This window comes from Lipophrys pholis, assembly GCF_963383615.2.
Source record: "Lipophrys pholis genome assembly, chromosome: 19".
NCBI classification, from domain to species: Eukaryota; Metazoa; Chordata; class Actinopteri; order Blenniiformes; family Blenniidae; genus Lipophrys; species Lipophrys pholis.
Genome location: NC_137647.1, coordinates 6,926,814 through 6,950,037, shown reverse-complemented (window position 1 = coordinate 6,950,037; position 23,224 = coordinate 6,926,814). Strand labels below are relative to the sequence as shown.

The following is a 23,224-nucleotide window of genomic DNA, read 5'->3' as shown; positions in this document are numbered from 1 at the left end:
TCTTCCAACCGTTGTATTTATCACTGAGGGAACAGTGAATTAATGAGCCTTGACCTTTGAGTAATATCTGTGCATGAATGATTTCTAAACAAGTATGAAAAGCTGCGAAAGAGCTCTGGGGGTTTCCTCCCCAGAGAGAACATTTTAAGAATTTTTTTTTTTTGTGTGTTCGTAAGAAGTAACAGTCATGCTGAGGCTCCAAATCATTAGTAAGACCCGCTCCACATCTTGGGACGCACTGAATTAATTTTAATTTTTGTTTGCATTTAAATCAACTGCTGAATAAGCCGCTCTCATATATCTTCCAGCATGAGCTGTTGAACTCAATCCAAGCATTCAGCTAGAAGTGTGAATATCAGGCAGGTGTTGCTGCACTGACATCCAACTTGGATGTGCCTATAGGCTTGTATTTCTTCGATATGCTGCATTTCACTGGATGCGTTTGACAGGTTCCGTCCGTATGAAAAGATGGACAACATTCCAGCGACGCAAACGTGGAACATCTGCGACGCCCTCGAGTGGCTAATAACAGTAAAGTGAATATACTCCTCTCCCTTTTATCTTAGCTGTGTTTCTCATTAATTACCGTTACTGTGGCGGCCCACCATCGTCTAATTTGTCCCACAACAGTTTATTAATGAACCTCTGGTATCTTTGCACTTCTAATTACACCATTAACACGGTTGTGTTTTCTCCTGTAGCTGCAGCCAAGCATCGCTCGCCCACAGTGAGTGTAACTGTGCATCATACTGATACATATTCCTATTAAAAAAAAAAAAACTCTCTTTAAAGGAAACAGAGTTGCTGGAACCCTGGAGGGTCCATATGAGGTGCAGCCGTCATAAACACACAAGTTCCTGCAAAAACAATGAGCTCTGACGTCCCGAGGCCCTGAAACTTCTGCTGAATCTTCTTTTTTTAATCCCTTTTGATTCCAATATTTGATGCAATAAACATCAATATAAAAAGTGACGATACCCGTGCAAGATGCTTTGGCTGAAACGTTGATGTACTTATACGATTTATGATTTCATATAATGCTTTATACGCTTTTTAGCTTGTCAAGCATTATTGTAATGTGAAGGTATTCCATTCCTATCATTTGTCATTGTTCGTGCGCGTGCTTCTCCACACTGAGCATATGCCAACTCTTATCGGCAGCGGTTCGTACGCCGACTATCGATCATTTTATACAGCCCTGCTTCAAATAACACAGAAAGTGGAATATTGGTAAAGTAGGCTTCCCCCTTTCCCCGAGACAGAAAAAAGAGGAAAATACATTTTTCATGTCCTTTAACGACACTCCAGACCAGAAATAAGTGAAAACACCTTCAAACACCCATCAGCTCGCTGAGAGGCCTCAGGAAATCTGGTGTGCTCAGCACAGCGGGACATACATACAGTAATGAGGTCGGCTCCCAAATGACAGCCCACCTTTCCTCAAACAGAGGCGACGTTTGGCTCCATTCAAGCCGTCGCCTGCATAATGCAGAGCACTTTATGGATTTTAACACTGCGGCCCGTTGTCTTCATAATGTATAAAGTGTGAACGCCACGCTCGGCTCTTCCCTGAAAAATTCATCAAATCCAACAGGAGCCGCGGAGGAACTGAGAAGTCGGGGCTTTCTGCTTCATAGTGTTGAAAAAGGAAAAACCCCAAAAGATATGAATCTTAGACACGAGGGAGGCTTTGCATGAGTTGAAAATAAAAGCTCTTCACCGCTTGGGAGTGCATTTTCAATATCTGTATTTACAACTTCACATTCACGCTTTTTTTTTTTTTTTATTTTTATAAAGGAAATAACACTGATCAGAAACAGGCAGATTTTTTGGCACTTTTTTTTTTTCTCCTCTTTTACATCCCACAGATTACATGGACGTTAAATACAAACATACAGAGGGAACACAAACCATTTCATTTAAATTAAAAAGCTACAGACAGAGCTGTTATCATGCTACCTTCCCAGGTAGAAATATAATAATCTTTCTTTTCTCAACCAAGAAGTAATTTGAGCAACAAAAGATAGATATCTGTTTCCTTCTTTCACTGTAAATTCAATGGAGGTTTTGAACGTAGGAAGCCAATGAAGAGCCACTTTACAGAATTTAAATGGCTTTTTTTTTTTTTTTAATGAGGCGTGTGTGTGTTAAATTATTCAAACTTTAAAAATGCAATGAATAAACATGAGCATAAATGTAACTTCTTGTCCAAAAATAAATGACATCCATCTGAAGACCCGCTTTAAGCTCCCGTTTCCCCGCCCTGAACCGCCCTGGGAAATATCATGAAACGTGACATACTGTATGTGACCTGCAACACAGGAAGGAGGCCTCCTTTAAGTCCAGCAGGCCGTCCGCTCCCCCCCCCGGCCAGATATCACACTCGACTTTGCACGGTGCGAGTGTCAGGTGATCCGTTCGCACAGACAGTAACTCCTCTGTGTGAAACTCTGTGTTTGAGTCCACCTGCTGGCAGACGCACAGCTCCTGTTCTGCACCTCCGGGGAAAGTTCATCACAACAGACGCTTGAAGGTCACCGGATCACCGGAGAGTGACAGAGTGGCAAAATCTGCACGTTTTCTTTTTATTTATTTTTTTTCGTCAACTCTTGTCCCTGCTTCATTTTTGGGTTCATTCCTTCACATTTATTGCAGCTGGAGTTGGATTTTTTGAGTTTTTTTTTTTATTTGAGTCTACACTGCTGCTAATTGGCTGTTCTTGCTATATGTGTGTACATGTATGTATATGCCTGTGTGTGCGTGTGTGTCTTTTTAATTAGAATGGACTTTCAGTACCCTGTGGCGTTGGCAGGTGCGCGCATGTTGAATGTGGACAAGCGCATTCCTGTTGCAGGAGCGGTGAAGCTGTAAGCCGCGTACGCCACGGCAGAGCCGACCATCAGGCCCGTCATATAGGAGACCGTCATCGTGTTTCCTGGGGAGAAACAGAGGGCGTGAATGAAAAACCAGAAGTTTCCGCAGGGAGAAAGTGAGTGAGCGATGCACAAAAACATACGGTTGAATATTATAGCCACATTTATTAGTGGTACAACAACACTATAAGAGTTAATGTGCCGTCCCCCAAAGCTTTTTCATGGATGAAACAAAAAGGGAAAAGTTTTGAAGCTAAACATAAAGCTGAAGAACTCTCACCTGCCAGCTCCCTCTGCTCCGGCGGCACTTTCCCAGCGGCCTGGATCATCGGCACCGACCCAAAGTATCCGTTGGTGACACCCATGAGGAGGGAGAAGAGGCACGGCCAGGCGGGGTGGGAGAGGGTGGGCGAACTGGCCGGGTACACGCACATGACGAACAGCGGGATGAAGACCACCCTCAGACAGGAGAAGAAAAGCAGGCGGCCCCCAGACCAGTCGTACGGCAGCGCTGCCAAGATCTGAGCAGACAGCAGGGGGCATTATTTTTTTTAGAGGGGGGGGGGGGGGGAACAAATGTAAATCTATTCAAGCATGTTCTGCAGGACTTCACACAGAAGGATAAAGGGACCTAAATTAAGTCCAAAAGCAGAAGACAAATGTTTATTCTTCTTTTCTTTCTCTCCTAATCCTTATCAAACCTCGTCTTCTTCCTTCTGTGCTTTTTTTTTTTTTTTACTACTTTAAGCTACCTTAATATTCTCTTTGCTGTTTCCTGTTTCATTTTCCTTTTTCCCCTCTTATCTAATTCCCTTCAACAAAATGCTCAATTTGCCACGAGGACAAAGTCAAAGCTCACAATCCAAACAATTTTCACTGAGCCAACTTTTTTCTCCCTTCAAAGTCAAAATTATGACCCGAGGATATCAGATAAGTTTTCATTTCTGAGTACTCTGATAAAGCCTTTGAGCTAAGCGCAATTATCCAAAAATATACCAGACTTTTTTCTTTTTTTTCCCTCCTCTGCTTTACTCTCAGGTTTAATAAATGGGGCGACATCTTGAACAGTTTTTCAAGGTTGACTCTGCCAGTGAAGCTTGACTATTTCTATTTCCTGCTTCTTTATTCTCAAGATACTTAATGAACAGCGAAATCCCAAAAGCCCTGAGTCATTAATGCAATCAAACTGACACACAGAAGTACACAAGAGCAGGACGTGCAAACATTAGTGGTGCTTCTGCAATTAAAGTTCCGTCTTTTGGGAATTTGGACCGAATTGCAAAGGATAACTGTGAAGTGGAATTCAGGGCCATGTCACCGTTTCAGACCTGTTCAAGACAGTGACAATTCTCAGTGGATAAACTCAAATGATTATCAGCAAATTGTTGTTTAATGCTCACGTCATAAAAATAAACATATGCTTGAGTATGGTTCCAAGTAGAAGTTGATTATCTATTCTCTGACAGATTATTGTAATATAAATGAGCTCCATGAACACACCTACCAATGTGTGATTAATACCTTCTTTGCTCTTTAAATCAACAATGGAACAATAAAAATGTGACTGGAGAGAAAGGTAATTCATCCAAGACTGAATGTTTAAAGAAAAAGTAATTATCAGATATAAAACCAACCACATGAGGATAAAATCAATTTTCTTCTTGAGAAACAATGTGCATTAAATGTATATTTAAAAAAAAAAAACACATCATATATTATTTAAGTCAACAGTCTTGTGAATAAGTTTCAAAATATTGTATAAGTATTGTGTGACCACTACTTTCACCAGTGGCAAGTTTATTACAATGAGATGATGACCGGATGTTTTAATTTGAAATCATGCTTTTCCTTGTTTAAAAACAAAAACAACAACAACAACAACAAACCCCCGCTGTTGTCAACACAACACTGCAATTCAGAAAACAGGATGTAACCAGTAAACCTGGTCCTGTGATAAATCTTTTTGAGAAGTAATAAAATAAAACATTATGCCATATTTCCGTTCCTGTATTGTCAAACCCACAGGCAACACAAACACACGACCGTATGCATACGTTATTTCAGATCTTTTGCTCAACAGTTTTAAAGCCTGTGTTTCGAGGCAACTGGAACTCACTAATATGTGTGTGTTTATTTCAACAGACTTCCTGTGACCAACGAGGGTTATTTCAGCTGACGTTAACTGGTAAGATTCATGTTTCTTCCGTTGTTGCAACTGGTAAAGAAACTGAGCTATTTCTTAAAGAAGAAAGAAATCACGAACACTTAAAACCACACTGCACTGTGGCTTGCATTATAAAGCAGCAGCGGTTTTCTTGTTTTGTCCAGGCTGAGGGCTTATTAATGACTCTGTTTTTCAAATTAAAAAAAATACAGAATAAAAGACCAAAATATGCAAAATGTCATGTCATGCAGCTCACCTTGCCCACAAAGTCTGACATGTTGAAGGTGGCCATGATGAGGATGGGCAGCCACTCCCCTAAGGTGGGGTTTCGTATCTCCGACTCCAGTCCGGGGAACAGACACAGAGTGATGCTGTAGGTCACGGCTATGGACAGCATGTAGGCCCAGATCACGCGAGACACCACGTAACGATGAAAGATCATATCTGGTGAGAGGGAACCGGGGTGATTAAAAAGGGTAATACTTCACCCGAGCAGGTCAAACCACTGAGAACAATATCCTCCTCCAAGAGACCACTGAGGATGCATTTGATTTTAGAATAATCCTTTAATATGCAGAAGGGAAATGAGCAGAAATGAGAAAAGAGAGTACCGCGAACACCGGGCCAGTTCCTCCTCAAGTTGGCTTTAGGGGCGTCAAATCGCACATAGGTACCGCCCACAAAGTCCTCCACACCTTCTTCTGCTGAGGTCGGTGCCGTCGCACCGTTTCCCTGAAAAGACACCGACAATAAAGGGATGGTTTGGATTATTTACACTCATAAAGGAACTCATAAAATACTGTACACACACACACAAAGTCAAGAAGTTCATCCTACAAAGGACAGACAGATAGACAGATAGATAGATAGATAGATAGATAGATAGATAGATAGATAGATAGATAGATAGATAGATAGATAGATAGATAGATAGATAGATAGATAGATAGATAGATAGATAGATAGATTTTTTTCCCTCAACGTTTGCAGCGTTTCTTGATGATTTTCTATATTTATATGTGCTTTAATAGGTCTATGTATGTTTGTTTACCTTTATGTATACGTGTGTTTCTCTTTTGTCAATTTAATAGTTTGCGTCTTCGTGCATTGGCTGAAGTTCATTTTGGTTTCAAAAAGATAATTGAACTGTTTTATCCATTTACCATGACTGAAAGTTCTCCAACATCTTTACTGTATACTATATTTTCAAGGCTTTCTGGAGGGCATTGGAAATTCATGGACAAAACACTAGAGGCTGCCACCACACAGTAAATAACCTCAGTTTGGGTCTTATCTTTTTAATTTTTTCATTAGTAATGGCTTCCTGGATGCATGACATCAGCTTTTTTATTGCGACGGGTATTAGAGAGGATGACTGCGAGCGGCTGCAGGTTGATGTAATGATGTCAGACAGGCTGCGGACTGGACTGCAAATTAGCTCAGCAGTTATGCTGGCGCACTCAAACACACGCGTGTTTTCATATCTTTGGAGGGCATTGCATTGATTTACAATCACTTTCTGCAGACTCATTCGTATCTCAGCCACAATTATTGGCCTCGGCTTAACCTTATCAAAGTATAACCTCAGTCTGACCTGAAAACATGTCTTCACCACCCAACTATTGAAGGTTTCTTTTTCTCTCTGGGGCTCGCTTTTTTTTTTTTGTCCACTCAAGGACAACAGGTACCCATTCTAGTCCTTACAGCAGTAATATATAGGTGTACACACACTCACAGAAACACAGAGGAGATGCAGCTCCTTCCACAGACTTATATCCAATTACACATATGAAAGAGAGAGAGAGAGAGAGAGAGAGAGAGAGAGAGAGAGAGAGAGAGAGAGAGAGAGAGAGAGAGAGAGAGAGAGGGACAGAGAGACAAAGAGACAGAGAGAGCCATTAGTTGATTAAAAGGACACAGGGGCCAGAAGGCTCCACTATTCTTGATTATCCCATAATATTGAGTGTTGCCTTCGTTTCCCTCGGCAACCAGTACAAAGAGGCAGCCAGCATCAGTCCCCAGACACACACACACACACACACACACACACACACACACACACACACACACACACACACACACACACACACACACACACACACACACACACACACACACACACACACACTGAAACACCGGGGGACATTCATCACTCCCGCATAATGGCGTACAAACAGAGACATGTGTACATTAAAAGATGACAGCCCGAGGAGCAGTATCTTCTTTTGAAGACTCACATGCACGCGCACGCGGACACACACACACACACACACACACACACACACACACACACACACACACACACACACACACACACACACACACACACACACACACACACACATGCTATAAGCGCTGTGCCTTCAGGTGCCGCTTCAAGCAAAGCGACACAGTGGAATCCCCTCTGCTTCTGTCGCTCTCCTGTCGTTTACTTTCCCCTCATTAACATAGTTTCTTGCTCTCTTGCCCTCTCTCCTCGTCGTCCTCCTCCATTCTGTTTTCATGGTAATCTTCTCTGAGCTCTTCCTCCGTCTCTGCACTGTCATTCCAACTCTTTTCCTCCCTGAACATCGTGACTCTCGTTTCTCTCGGTTCACAAGAAGCCTTGACATCTTTGTGTATCTACCTTTTTCCTGCAACACCCACACACGCACACACACACGCACACACACACATATACATATACACACAAACGCATACACACATACCTCTCTAGCCCCTCGTATACACAGCTCATAACCCCCCCCTATAAAGCAATCCCTCTGCTCTTACGCTCTTGTAATAATTTGCTTTCTGACTCACAGCCCAAAAATGCAGCCCGTAGCTTAAACAAATGACTCTCTGATTTAAAACCCACTCAGCTTTCGGTTCTTCCGTGTGCACGCCCGCACTGACACTGAGAAAATAAGCTGCATGACACCTAACATCTGCTTCTCTTCTGCGTTGAGAAAACAGTTTGTTATTGCAACATTTATGAAGTACTGCATGTTAAACTTGATGACAGAATCGGCAGGTCCGTGAGGTTAAATATCTCCAGATCTCCCTTCAAACAACAAACTTCAGGAAAACATTGTGATTCTTGATACAAACAAAGTTTTAATTTCAAGAAGTAAAAGGGGTGAAAAGTTTTTGTAAACCAAAGTCGGTGATTAGTGTAAACATCTCTGAGAGGTTGGTTTCATTAAAAAGACACAATATGAGTTTTGGAGGGTGTACCTCTATTTTCACATTTACTCATTTCCATCAATTTTCTGCTTCATTAGTTCAGGAATTTGGAGTCGCCAGTGAACCTCAAACATATGTTTAGGACTGGGAGGAAATGAGAGAACATTAAAAACTCCAAAGACGGAGGCCTCCAAACTGTGTCCAAACTGGATTCCATCTGGTAACAGTGCGAGAGTGCTAACCGCTACACCTCACATATTTGCTTGGCGTGATTTCCTGCTAATATTTAACGACTAAAGTGACGAATGATGATTTGCAGGAGCATTGAAGTGTTGGAGGATGAGCTCCGCTTGTGAAACACTATACCGTCATTCTATTTTCTTCCAGGCTTCCATTCAGGAAAATGTAAATGCCCGGTACCTGACGTCAACTGACCTTATGTCATTTTCTTCTGGTTCAACTTGTTGCCTCACCTCTTCTACATTTCTTTGAAAACAACTAATTTAGCAGATATTTAGTCATAAACAAATATACAGGGACACTTTTAAAAAACTGACCTGTTGGTGGCCCCACATGAAAACCGGTGGATCATCAATATTCAGTAGATTCACTGCATGCTGGTAGAATCGGGGTACGGTTTGCTACTGAATTATTTCCATTGAATTATTTTTGTCGCTTGTGGGAACAAAATTGATCCCCTCTTCAAAGTAATTAATGCTAATAAGCAGAACACACAAAACACATGAAACGGCAGAATTTTACAATGTTTTTTTTCTTCAAGAATTCACAGATAAAACATTAAACATTTCAAAGTGCATGTAAGACTAATGTATTCTTCATGGCAAGAAAATGATCTTTCTCTTTAGTCATTATTACCTTGATATATATTTAGGATCCTCCAGCTCAACGTTTAAGCACAACAATTCGAGAGATGTAATCTGTGTTACTTAAAATTGTTAGCTCGGACATAATAGAATAGAATAGAATAGAATAGAATAGAATAGAATAGAATAGAATAGAATAGAATAGAATAGAATAGTAATTATGAATGTAAAAACATGAAAGATCAAATGAAGACATTCGCTTTATAAAGGGTAAACTTGAACATCACACTTTCACACCAGACCTATTTTTCTTCACAACTCACACTCTATATACCGAATTGTGGTTCAAAGCCAGTAAAATGCATTTGCAGACATATATATATATATACGTACATCGCTTAGTCGCTTTTTCATCTGTTACTTGACGCAATTCTGCTTTTTATGTTTTTTACTATCTCATGGTGTCTTTGCTTTAATCATTGAACAGGCTTTACCACTTAATATGCTGTTACTCTACTGTTATTCTGTATATTGTGTACTATTATAATGTATTACTATTACTACAGTATGAGTTCCCCCAAAGAAAAAAATTAAGGAACAAATTAAAAAAAATAAAGGGTCTTAAAGCAAAATGACTTTGACATTCAAATAACATCCCTGTGGGACCTTAAAAAATGTATTGGGATTATGGTAAACGCACAAACAACGTGTAATGAAGGTAAAGCTGCAGAACAGTTCACAAACTTACAAATCTTACTTCCTCCGCAGTGACATCGTGATGAACCCGGTACCCGGTCCCGTTGTCCCGCGGGTCGTGGCACTTCCCCGGGCCTTGGCCCTGAGCGTGGCTGGTGTAGTAGCGCACGAAGCGGGAGCGCCGGACCAGCAGGTGAAGCAGGAAGCAGAGCATTTCCATGCTGATGGAGACCAGGAAGAAGATCAGCGTGTTTTTTTTGTCGTCGGTGATGAGCAGCTTGGTGAAGATCCGAGAAAGGGAGATGATCACCCCGGCTGTACCTGGGAAGGAGGCGAAGACAGAGACAGACAGGTGAGTGAAAGGGGTAAAGAAAGAGCAGTGAGACGTGCAGTTCTATGTCGTCGTGAGCTGACTTACTCTCTCCAGTCATCACCCCCTGCGTGTACCTCTTAGGCAGCATCCCCATGTAACCATAGAAACTGGACTGCTGCACTGAGGGGAGGCAAGAGGAGGAAGTGGTTATCAGTGCAAACAGAGGCCCAACAGTCAACACTGTAACAACGCTGTTTATTTAGAAGGTGCCACTTCCCAAACCACACACACACACACACACACACACACACACACACACACACACACACACACACACACACACACACACACACACACACACACACACACACACCACTCCAGAGAAGCGGCTCCGACCTGCAGACCTCCACTAATTAAACTGTTACCGCTGCTGGCTGACAGGCGCCGAGCTCCACCATGAGGAAGCCTGCTCCGGGTATCAAACATCCGCTGGGTGTGTTTCTCTCTAACCCAGCAGCTCTGATAGAAACCTTATTTAGCTTCTACATGAGAGGAGTAATGGAGTAATTCTTCTCTTAGCTTCGTTTTGATTTTCCACAAAGGAGAAAAAAAAAGGTATTGTTTTAGCGGTTACTCGTCTCCATACTAATAGGCATCTTCGCCTGCCTACGGTGTGTTTCTGAATTAATCGAGTGCACTAACCTAATGCACAGAGATCAAATGGTATCTACCTCTTTAAATGGATGTTGTCAGCTTTTATTAGTTACATATATTCAGGCCTACTTCCGGGCCATAATTGGGTCAATAAGCCGGAAATATGTAATCAATCAAATTTTATCTGCACCTTTCCAACAGTTCAGATCACAGATAAAGCGACAAAAGGAGGGGACAAGGAAACACCTAAGACAAGGATTAATTAATAAAAAAGTATAATAACATCATTGAGGAGACAAGAAAGAGCCGAAAGGACAAAAACAGACATTCAAATAGTAAAAAAACCTACGAGGAAATGGTCAAACTAAACTACATCAACGACACAGTCAAATGAAAGGAGATACAGCCAGTAGGCTAAAAAATAGTGCATGTTGACATTATTATTTTTCTCTCAGGAGCCGAGCAGACAAGCAGAGTCGATAAGCAGTAAAATGTTTGATAAGAGGGTATTTTGCCATTGCCAAATATCACAGTAAATATAGTCTATTGAGAGATTTGATGACGCGATCCCTCATAATAGCAAAGAAATTTGTCTTTAAGGTGACGGATTTTTAAAGATGATACAATCAACATGTATAGATTGAGGCTATTGATTACAATAGAAGAAGAAGAGCAGCACAGTGACAGGTGCATGTTCAATCTAAGTTACTGGACTAGACCAATAGCTCTCTGTTTGTGCTGCTTCTGGTTTTGAATTGGAGAATATAATAGGAACTGCAGATAAAATTTGCAAATAATATAGATCTTCTGCAATGAGAAGAACGATAATTGTTTGTAGTACCTGTGCATCCAAAGGCCACCACCCCCACCGACACCAGGTTGATGACGTAGGCCTGCCTGGTGGTGAACTTCTCCAGCCAGACATCAAACACGCTGACAAAGATCAGCGGCCCGAGAGCGAAAATGTAACCTGCAGAGGAAGTGACAGACACAGGGCGCCCAGTGAGAAGACATCACCGATCCAGGCTACTCTGTGTATGTCACGCATGACTGAGCTTATATCTGACAGTCGGGGGGCAAAAAAATAACTTTTGCCGTCATCTGAGGTATGATCCCAAGTTTATTACCTCCAGAGACAAGCTTTCAAGCACACAGAACACTTCAAAAGGCATTTCCTCAAGGATTGAGAGCTATTTTGGGCAGCAGAGGATACTGCGGTGACTCTTACATGCATCATATACTGATGTGGAGGCATCACTCTTCTCCTTGAGGACATCCATTTTCCAAAAGCTTTTTTTTTTTTTTTTTTTTTTTTAAATTTCTACTTAAAATAAGATTTTTGGGATGAGAAACTACCATAATGTTATTCGTGTTAATGTGCAGAATCACATTTACACTGTACAGACATGTAGGAAAAAACAGCTTTTTAACTTTGAGCATCTTCAGCCTGGATATCAACAAGCCTCATTTTAAATCATCTAGTGTGTGACTGCTTGTATCTGTATGGTTTATTTAGTATAGAGAGTTTTCTTTAAACATATTTTGAAATACGGAAGAAAAAAAAAGTAAATTGAAAAAATACTCACTACCCTTTAAAGAAAGCCTCCTGTGAATTTTCTGACTTTTGCAAGTTTGTTGTATTTCGCAATGTTTTATGATTAGAAACCATGCAAGAATCACAGGAGAGTTTATTTTAGACTCAGTTTTATTTTCTGTGTAGCCCACTGTGATACGCCTTGAGGTTCATTAATAATTCATTAGAAGTTTCCAGAGAGAACTATGTTTCTGCCCCATAATAACGAACCTGCCTGTGTCCAGGCTCCTCTGATACTTACCCACGGTGATCCTGGTGTGCATGCTGAGTCTTTCCACCAACACATTGTTGAGTATGACGGCCAACAGAGCCACCAAGATGTACGTCAGACTCATGTCAAACACTATGGACGTCCCTGAAACACAAACCAGAGCACTAATGAACACTATTGTGTTCTGCTGCTCTGTGGGTTTTTTGTTGCGCTTCGCTCTTATTTCTTTTGTTTTGTCGTCTTTTTCCTGATTATGCAGAGCAATACCTTTGAACTTTTGGTGCAGGTAGTCCACGTCCGTTATGAAACTGTTGTAGGGGAGTAGGAATCCCACCCCGGCCAACAACATAGCAAAGTAGATGCCATGGTAACGATCGTCGGGGATTGGCTCCTCAAAGTCTGAGCGGAAAGGAAAGAGTCAAAGGTTAGAGAATTAAAACAGTGTGAAATCATACATCAAACAGATAGGAGGGAATTCAATTCAAAGCGTCTGAATTAACGCTGAAAAACTGGGTCTCTGCAGTAGGAACAGCTCCACTGATCTTGTGACTCAACTCGGAATAAATGTTGTTCTTCAGCTGCTGGACCAATCAGAAGAACAGCTGATGACTGAGTAGCAGTCAAAGTAGTTTCCAGTCAAAGACCTGGATGTTTGTATTTTGTGTTTAGTGACTCAGGCTGATGGGTAAAGTGTGATGTGCAGGTTATTTATTTATTTATTTATTTTAAATATAACAGTTTTTAATCCTGTCCTAATCCCATAAGCCCACTTTAATGGCTCCAAATGATTTCTGAGTTTATAGATTTCACAGCAGACTTCCCGTTTCAGGCTACTAACAGTCATTGAGGACATTTTTAGCATTCCAATGAAAATCATAAGTCAACAGTTACAATCCAGTAATCTGGAATACCATGCAAAACAATAAAAGCAACGTTTATATATGGCTTTAACAAAACTCAAACAATATGAGAGCAGCACAGCAGAATCATAGCCACTAATTCGATGAAGAACAACTAACAATAAGTCTTATGGCTCTCATTCAAGTTCATTAAATCTACATGCATGTATTTGTTCATTTCACCTTGGAATACACTCAATAATATAGTAATAACAGAATCATTACAATTAGAATTTCATTTGAGTATAATAAAAAAAAAAGACTTCTCCTTCCATCATTAGTAATACTGTGTTTTAATGAATTGGCTCGTGAGCTGCAGTTAATAAAGCTGGGGACTGCATGTGGCAATATAAAATGTCGTAGAGATATTTACTATGAACAAGACCTGTACGTGACGTGTGATATAAAGTGAACCTCTACAACAGCTTGGCATCAGTGATTTCACCATCTGTGCCACCAGATTTTCCCCATCTCCACAGCATGTGTACACATTGGTCAGTATCAGCATATAAGTAAACACATTTTTCCTTTAAAATGAGTTTTGTGGGGCCTGGGGTGGTGGGTTATGTGTGGCGAGCAGGTGTTGGGGTGATTGCTGTCCTGTCCTGTCTTTTCTCTCCCCTGTCTCCCTTCCTTTCTGTTGGCTGTGTGTCTGCAGTCTCTATACTATGCTTCCCTCCATTCCTCTGCTCTTGCACTATTCCACACATATTTGTCACATTTGTGTTTTGAAAAAAAACAAAACAAAAGCCGTTATGATGATCACTCATTGCAATGAGATCTGATGAGAAACTGAGGTTTTATAAATGCAGTGTTGGCATGCCGTTTTTGGGTGTATGCAATGTTTATAAATGAAACCACTTGTGTGTAAATCCATTAAAGCAAAGAAAGGTGGGAATAAAATATGCATAAAGGACAAAGAAAAGTGCTCCCTCCTTGTCATGCTCCTCTCCAAATAGTCTCTCAGCACTCTAAAGCAAACCTGAGAACTGTTCATGGGCCACAAGTAACTTAAAATATAAACACATCCAATCATGGTTGTGTTAAAACCAGACCAATTCAGTCACCATTATCAGACCAAACATATGAAATTGAAGACGCAAAGAAGGAAGTGCTCGTCTTTTATAAGTTATATCAATACTGAGCAGAACTGAAAACTGCCCTCCACAGCAGTTCTTGGTTTTTCATGTGGCCCCGTGGAAAAATTAATTGCCCACACATTTTAAAGCAAAGTAGATGTCTGCTGTGAAGGGCTGAGCCACAAGTTAAACTAAACCACTGCAAATTTATTAGTGTATTTCCATAGGAAAACTCTACAAGACGTGGTAAGCTACAAGTAAAAAGAAGAATAACAGTATGGTCACATGCACGAGAGATAATGTTAAAATTCTGATATGAGAGCAAAACACTTGTAATGCATGTGTCATCCTGTTGATTCATAGTTTTTTCAATCAGGAACAATCTAAGGGCTGTACACCACCCTGGTAATGTTTGTGCAGTCCTGAAGGACTGTGAGCGTCAGCTGGTGGGTGTCTGGCTCATTGCCTGTGCAAAAAAACCCAAACATCATCTACTCACACTCCTTAATAGTAAAGAGCAATAAGGCCTTTTAGTATGAGTGTCACACTGCAGAAGACCAATAGAGTTTGTTTACATTTGCTAATCGATCATCGGTCACAATATTAGATATAGACTCTGTTGTCGTGACGACAATGGGGGACAAAAATGTATTTCGTGCATCGAGGTGTTGGCACGTGAAAGGATGCAGGCCATAAAAACTTAAATGGCAATTTGGACCTACATTTTGAAACTACATCTCTGTCAAAACAGAATTGATTCCATATTGGTGCATTAAAGCGTGATTGAGTCTCTTAACAAAAAAGGCCAATATGAATATAAGTAAAGATCTTCAATTTTAATTAGAATGCAGCTAACCGAGCATAAAAAAGAATACTTCCTCCTTATTTTCTGATCGTTTATGATTAAATATATTTTTTGTGTTGGTATACTGTAATATTTTCTAATATGAATTAAACAATTTTTCTCGATTTGGATTGCAGCTTGTCATTAAGAGGTGACCGCTTCAGGACATTAGGACTGTAATTACAGAGTTCATTAAATTCTCGAACCCGCATTGCTATAACTCTGCATCTTTTATTACCTTTAAGCAAAAGGCCGACTCTGTCTCAGTCGATATCCTGAATCTGTCTTGTTGGCTGCACACTGAGGGGCAAAGACTTGACGGGTGCAGAGAACAAGCGAAGGCAGGAGAACGAGAGACGGCAGCAAATGATAAGGAGGAAACACAACGAGAAAAGACAAGAAGCAGAGAAACGGCTGCCGTCTGTCTGCAGCCCCTCGGTCTCTATATGGTCACTTTTGATCTGATTAACGTGGCCTTTGTTCAACCTGTGTATCCAGGCAACGCAGCAATTGTCAGTAGGCAGACCCACCTCCTGTGTTTTTATATACACTTCATCCGTTTATTTCCACTGCTGTCATTATCTCCTGCCTCCACCATTATCTGTTAACGCAAATCCTGACACTCATTAAGTTCATTATGACTCATTCGCCAATTCCGGGGATTTTTCTGAACACACAGCTCGAGTATCTAGTTTTGTCGCTGTGTTTTTTCTATGTTGATTCTTCCCAGTCTTATTGCTGTTCTTGTTTCATGTCCTGTAAATTGCTCATGTGGTCTTCGCAAGACCTATACTTGTGTGCTGATAATGAGATTTATGAGTGCATGCTGAGATTTGTGCATACTCAGGCTTGCACGTGCGTAACAGAATTTATCCGTGTGTAATAGGATTTATGTGTGTGTAATCCAATTTTTTATGTGAGTAAAATGTTTTGCGTGTGTGTACTGAGATTGGATGTCGGCTGGATTTTGCTACACTTCAGCCACGCCAAAACAGATATTTGTCCATAATCACAGGTTTCCTGCACCCTGTCAGGACTCACACGTTTACTCGGTCACGATGTTGGCGGTTTCATCTGTGCTGTATCTCACTAGTTATTCAGCCTTGGCTTTATGAAGTAGCACTACATGACTGAACCGGGAGATAGTAATAGTGATGTGTTGTAGTCGCTGGTGGTTAATACAGGTGCTGATAAACAGAGACCACTGTGAGCAATTGAAATGATTTGCTTTGCATCAACCTCATCCATTCTCAGTCACTGCCTATCATCACAATCCATTGTATTGAAATGTTGTGCTTGAACCCGTTGAATGGCACCACAATGCTGACCAAGTGCAGAGCAAACTCCACAAAGACTGCCAGAGTGACCCTACAAGTCTTGTGTTGGGGAGAGAAAACCCACTGTTACAGAGGATGGAATGCAAAGACATCCGACTGAGAGGTCTGCCTCAGCAGGAGGAGGTGAAGAGATAAACATTTACAGCTTCTTGTAAGCATGCAAAATCTCAGTGTGCACATGTCAAACACATTACTCATGTAAAAATTGGATTATACATGCATACATCCAAATATATTTGCACAGATTTTGATATGCGCATATAGATCCTGTGTCGAAACAAATTCAAGTAAACTGTCACAAAACTCAGTTCAGACACACGTCTACACACACACACACACACACAAATCTGAACATCTATCTATTCATCTTCCATGCTGCTTAATCCTGTGCAGGTTCGCGGGAGCCAATCCAAGCTGCACCCCATTCCTGCTTCCAACCACAACCACTAACAATAAATCAGCAATAATGCAGTCACTCCTGAGCATCAATTTCTAGAAGAGAACAAAGCCATTGTTGAGTGGACTATTGTGTTCGTGGAAACAACATCATCTAAGCTTCAAGCCGCTGGGAAGGCGTTTCCATGGCAGCAGCTGACTGACATTTAAGAGGTGTAACTAGAGGACAGTCAACAACATGGTGGTTTTCCTCTTTTCCTTTTGTAGGATATACATTGTAAACATCACATCTCCAAAAACATCCACCTTTCCAACTTCTCTATGGATTTATCCAAGTCTCTGTTCTCCAAGGAACCTAGAAAATATTAAAGTTAAATACATATCAAGTTACATATTCAGTAGATATTGTAAGTATGTTTGTCTTTATAGCTGCTGCTTACACATGTAACCATCATATCTGTTTAAGTCTTTTATAGTACTGACAGAATTTTCTTGGCAGCTGCGTTGTCAAAATAATGTCTTTAAAAAGTGTTTAGGTTCAAAGAAGAGATAGCTGCCTGCTGTCAACTTAACTCAACTTCTGGTTTTCATCAATCCAATGGATATGGGGTTATCCTTCAGATTGATTGCTCCCTACAGTAAGTTGGCCACGGACAATGATATGAAGAACATGGATGTTTAAGACAACCTGCCATTGTGACACTGAAGCTGTTTTGACAAAGAATTATCTGACCTAACTTGGTGTGATGTGGATTTTAAATGTTCTTCCTGTTTTTCATCCAACAGTCCAAAATATCCTGTGACTGTGAACTGCCAACCTGTCCACACTGACCCTGCCTTTTCCCTCAGCTGGTTGGGTTTGGCTCCAGCAATCCTGAAGAGGACTAAAACGTACAGCAGATGGACGTGACGGATGTGATTTAACGCCACACTACTTGTCATGACTCTTCCCATCCTGCCACCTGATTTGGACTTTTTTCCTTTTCATATATTCCTTTAATCCTTCACCTTACTTCAACCACCAAACATTTTCAGAAATCCTACTTTTTAGCTCTAGTGCTGCAGGTGGGCTCGTCTTCCTCCACCACCTGGAGTGATGCCGATCGAATTTCCCTCAAAATCTTCATCCCACATTGCAGCTGTTATTAGCTCTCTGTCTTTTCACAGGGGCGAGTTGTGGTGACGGCAGCAGCCACCCAAGCTCGCGCAACTGAAACTTGTTTCCTGGCCTGTTGCTCTGTTTTTTATTATCTTTCCATTCCTCATCCTTTATCGCCTCACGGGAGAAAGAGAGATGTGCTTTAGCTGCTGTGCAGGGCTTTCTTTACAGAATGAATAAAGGGCCGTGCACATTCAACCTCTACAGTAGTGCCTCCTCTGCTCCCGACAAAGGGTGCTATTGGAATATAACAACGAAAGTTGAATGTAATACAGAGGATATGTTGAGTTTGAAAGCATTCTGAAATCCAAGTGTTACTGTAAAACTACTGCGGTGAAAGTGGCTATTAATATACATGTCAAAGAGAATCTACAGCCCCTGGATGTATTACAGTAATGTGGGGTATAATGTAGAGTGTAGTGCTGGCAATGTGCCACCAAGAATGTCATAGCAACAACCAGTAAAAACACTGAACAAATTCTATTTAAATTTTACCAGAAACCAGAGGGGGAAAGAAATCATGTGCAGACACTTCACTCTGTCTGTGTAAACATTTAGTTTTCCTGCTGATGTGGAGAAGAAGAAGGACATCAATGTGCCCTTCACTTATCATGTTGATGAATTGCTGTTGTGATAGATTTACCTCTCTGCTACCATCCTTCCTTCTCTCTGTCCTTATAAATAGTACAACACACACACACACACACACACACACACACACACACACACACACACGCACACGCACACGCACACGCACACGCACACGCACACGCACACGCACACGCACACGCACACGCACACACACACACACACACACAGGAGTCAGAACAGGAACTCCCTCACCAGGCTCAGACAGAGCCAGCACTCCTCTCTCCGGGGCGTCTTTACTGATCTCCTCCTCCTCCAGCTGGTACGAGTCGAAGCTGTAGCTCTGCACCACGCCGCTCTCTCTTGCCTCTCTCCAGCCCTCCCTCCCTGGATCCCTCCATCCAGCTCTCACTCCATCCCGCCACACATCCCTCTCCTCGGGCGTCTGGGACGGCGTGGGCTTGCGGCGCTCGGCGCCCACCGAGCCCATCTCTGCACTTGAAGTGTGCCCGCAAACAAACACTTGACGAGGCGCTCCTCTTCACTAGACGGGCTGCACCCTCTTGGGAGCGTGCATGTTAAAAACAATCCCAGCGACACGCCCTGGAAGAGACGCAGGAGATCTTCAAATGATGGAGGATCTGCAGGGAGGAAAACAAACAAGGAGGAGAATTAAAATCTAAAAGTGAAGGCAAAGGTGGAATAACAAGAGTAAAACAACACAAAACAAAACATTGATCATTTTGTGTGTGGGAGGCATTTTGAATGAGAGAACTAGAGTGGTAGTGGAAGCAAAATATACAAATGAAAAGACACCAAATCTCTAAGAGTTCCTTTGCTGTTTTTCTTTTTATTATAAAACTATAAACAAACTTTGTTCTGCTTCTAGACTACACAGACGAAATATTCTTTTACTTGAGAAATTAGTTAAATCAACCTGTATTCAACTGGGAACATCTGATTGGCATTCAGAATCCTCCTTTCCAAGAAAGTCAACAGCATTGGTGTGATTAAAAAAAAGAATAATATCAGTGGGTTCCTGACTCCGATTGAATCCAGGAACACACAAATAAAGGCATCCAGTAAAAGACAAACTTGTTATTCAATTATGTATGATATTTAACATTATGCAATAGGGATGCAATTTGCTATCTTGATTTTAGTAGATTCCGAAGGCTTCCAGCTGGCATATAAGGAATTCAGTCATTTATGATAAGCTTTGTAGAAATACAGTAAATTGGATTCATTTTGGTTCCTGGTCCAAGTTGCTGTCAATGTTTTTGATAGTTTTTTTATATGATCTACAACCTAAATATCAAAGATGTTCTATTCACAGGGGGGAAAGGTGAATTGGGGAACAGAGGGCCTAATAGGGTACTTCGCCCTTGAAAACAGACATCAGAATAGGCTTTTGAATGCAAGGGCGAACACATTTTGTTTACCAAAATACAAACTGATCACAGAAATGTAGTTCTGTGTCATAAACAATACAACGCCATGCTTACGAAAAGCACGATACATGATTATAGCCTCTGTGAATAAACCGTGGTCAACTTAAAGGAAGGTGTTAAAAAATAAACAAACATGTAACATCTGATTTTTTTCCCCAATTCAAAATGGTTGTGTTATTAGCCATCCAATTTAATTCACCTTTCAAAAAAGGCAATAATGTTCTGCTTAGTAATGCCGTTATAATAATTATGCACATCCATACAATAACTTTTATTATTTAGTGAGCATGTAACACCTATAATGGTGCCTGGGGTTTCCACAATAGTTCAGCCCCACGAGGCAGAGAATCCAAGCACCTCTGACCTTAAATTGGTTTTTATTAAAAGCACTCAGTGTAAAAAGATCACTGCAGTGATATACTGTGGGTCCAGGAATATACCTGATTTCTAGATTAATCTACTTCTCATTTCATAACTTTGAGGAAACTTAAAAAATAAAAAAAAGTAGGCAAACTGGTTTTATCATCGATTTATAAAAAAATGTTGACATGCTGATTCCCTTGGGTCTCAAGTCTACATTGTGGTGTGCACATGTGCAACATGTTATTTTGTTGACCCCATAAAGCGGTGTGTATGTGAAGACTCTTCATCCAGCTCACTGTCTGTCTGTTTATTGTTTTTAAAGGAAACTGGACTTGCTTAAGGTTTTGAAGACTGTTCGTGTCTCGTCCCAGAAGCTTCACCATTTCTTATTGATTATTCTCAGAAACCAATATTTATGATGAGAAATAATAAGTTCTTGGGAGAGTAGATGAAAACTTTATGTGAGTCTTGCATATATCTGCCATGGAGGATATGATCTGGTTTTCTTTACTTTTAAAAACAACACAGATTTATATAAACATTGAACTGTGTTATGGCAATTTGTTAATTCACATCACCACATTTCTACAACTTTCATGCAACATAAAGACTGTTATGTTGAATTTTGGCATTTTACGCTAATAATATATGTTAAGTAATGAAAAACATTAAAAAGGCCATTTTCCTTTTCTCACGTTATTGTTTACAGCTTGAAATTATTGTTTTATTGTGTATCGAAAGCAATCAATCAACATATATAAAAACCACAAGTCAGAATTGTTCTGCTATCCTAAAATACGTCGTTTCATCAAGCAAATTTGACAAACACAGACAATTCTCACGTTTGCTTCTGAAGAGCTAAACAATAAAATCAACGAGTGGAACAAGACATTCAAAAGTCTCATCACACACCTACAATAAAACACTGAACATAAACAGCTCTGTCATCTTCAAGAAGGTTTACCATGTCGTGACAGGCAAAAGGAAAAACCTCCTTCCCCACCACTTGTTTGAACCTGAACGCCTCCCATTATGACCTTATTCTCATTACAGCAGCTGAAACGCGCTTTTATTCACCTCAGTCACCGTCACTGTAACGAGCTGGATCAATACAAATGGGTATTGACATTGTTGTGTGTGCAAACACGGATTACAAAAGGCGGAGGTTGGGGGAAAGCTCGTGGAGCGCGCGCACCTGTGTTGACGCAAAATTCAACTCAGTCAGCGCGCGCATCTGCCCCTGAGGCCTCGCCTGCTGCTGCTGCCCGCTCACCTCTGATGCCCTGCAGGTGTGATTATAAGCAGGAACACAGCTGCTTTATTTCATTGTTTATTTATTTATTCTTGGGGAGGAGAGAGATCCTATTTTAAACCCAAAGTGTCTGGGAACCGGCGGGATCAGATGATGTAAGAAGGTTATTATCGCAGTAACACTCTGCTCTCCGGTGGCTGCAGTGGAACAGGTGATTTAACGGTGGGACATAAACCAGCCAAAGTACCCCTCGTTGACGAAAAGGTTATATGGGCTCTTTTAAAGCCAATAACGATGCCAATTTCTCTCTGGCGTCTTGCGGCCGTGATTTGCGGAGTTTCCAGGTCCAGACTTGAGGCGGCGCTCGCAGTCTTCTCGCTTTAATTTAAAACGCTCCAGCCAGCGACGGTAATTGAATCGCAGCCTAATATATTGAGCTGCGGTTTCTATTGTCGATTGTAACGAGGCACAATCGCCTCGACTCATGCATGCTGGGAATGAGGTGTTTGGTGTGTGGACTCTGAATTCGTGTATTTTTTTCTTGTGAAACACGTGCGTAAATTGAAGGGGAAAAAACAATACAATCAATCAAAGGCAACGATGAATAAATAGAAAATGATTACAAGCACGTAGATAAAGAACGTCTGAGCACTGGCTAACGCGATCGGGACCGTTTCAGTTTTTCCCTTTTATAAACATAATTTAAAAAAACACCATCCAAATCAAGTGAAAGAAGCTTTACGCGCAGCTTTTCTGTCGCTCTTTGCATGTTTTTTTTTTCTTTTCTTTCCCCCAGCCAACAGCGCGTTAGTGTGTGGAAAAACAAAAACAGACTAACAACAGGTTATTAATGGCCCTTACCTCCCGTGTCTCCTCTCTCCCTCTCTCTCTTCTGTGTCTGACCGCCCGGCTTTTCTACAGCAGCGAGGAGAAGAAAAGTCTTTTCCGCAGGATTTTCACGGTGGTCGGTATCGTCCAGATCCGGTCCCTCATCAGAAGGGAAGCCCCGGTGCCGAGTCCTGCACGCGCTCCTCTCCCTTCAGCGGCAGAGAGAGAGAAACGTGGATGGAAGAGGATGAGAGTAAAGGGAGGAGGCGAGATGCGGAGGGGGAGGCGCGTTGCCTCTGGATGTTCATCTTTTGCAATGAAAAACATTTTGGTCTCTACAAGCAGTTTTAGAGAGATGATGCAACTAATACATTTGCAACCTGGAAATTACTTGAATGAACAAAAAGTTCTGCTCTGAATTGTGCCACAAACAAAAGCAATCTGGATAGCTGAGCTGTTCTATAGCCCTGATTGCACCTTATTGCTGTTTTCTTGTTGAGTTTCTTCTAAATACAGCAATTGAGCAAAAACGGT

General features: G+C 41.2%; 1 protein-coding gene across 2 annotated transcripts; it reads right to left on the bottom strand.

The window, feature by feature from the left end:
- Positions 1-1,791: 1,791 nt before the first annotated feature.
- slc29a4a (solute carrier family 29 member 4a) lies at positions 1,792-22,919 on the bottom strand. Of its 2 annotated transcripts, none has more exons than XM_080488622.1 (11): positions 22,724-22,919; positions 19,052-19,437; positions 12,762-12,893; positions 12,525-12,638; positions 11,531-11,659; positions 10,141-10,215; positions 9,775-10,043; positions 5,649-5,769; positions 5,294-5,481; positions 3,154-3,394; positions 1,792-2,935 (listed from the first exon to the last, which is right to left on the bottom strand). In XM_080488622.1, exons 2-11 carry the CDS (start codon positions 19,284-19,286, stop codon positions 2,790-2,792), a joined length of 1,650 nt encoding a protein of 549 aa, XP_080344748.1. In that variant the 5' UTR covers positions 19,287-19,437; positions 22,724-22,919; the 3' UTR covers positions 1,792-2,789. The 2 variants fall into 2 exon arrangements, with proteins under 2 accessions (XP_080344748.1, XP_080344749.1); XM_080488623.1 differs by having other exon boundaries at positions 9,784-10,043; positions 22,724-22,909.
- Positions 22,920-23,224: the final 305 nt, after the last annotated feature.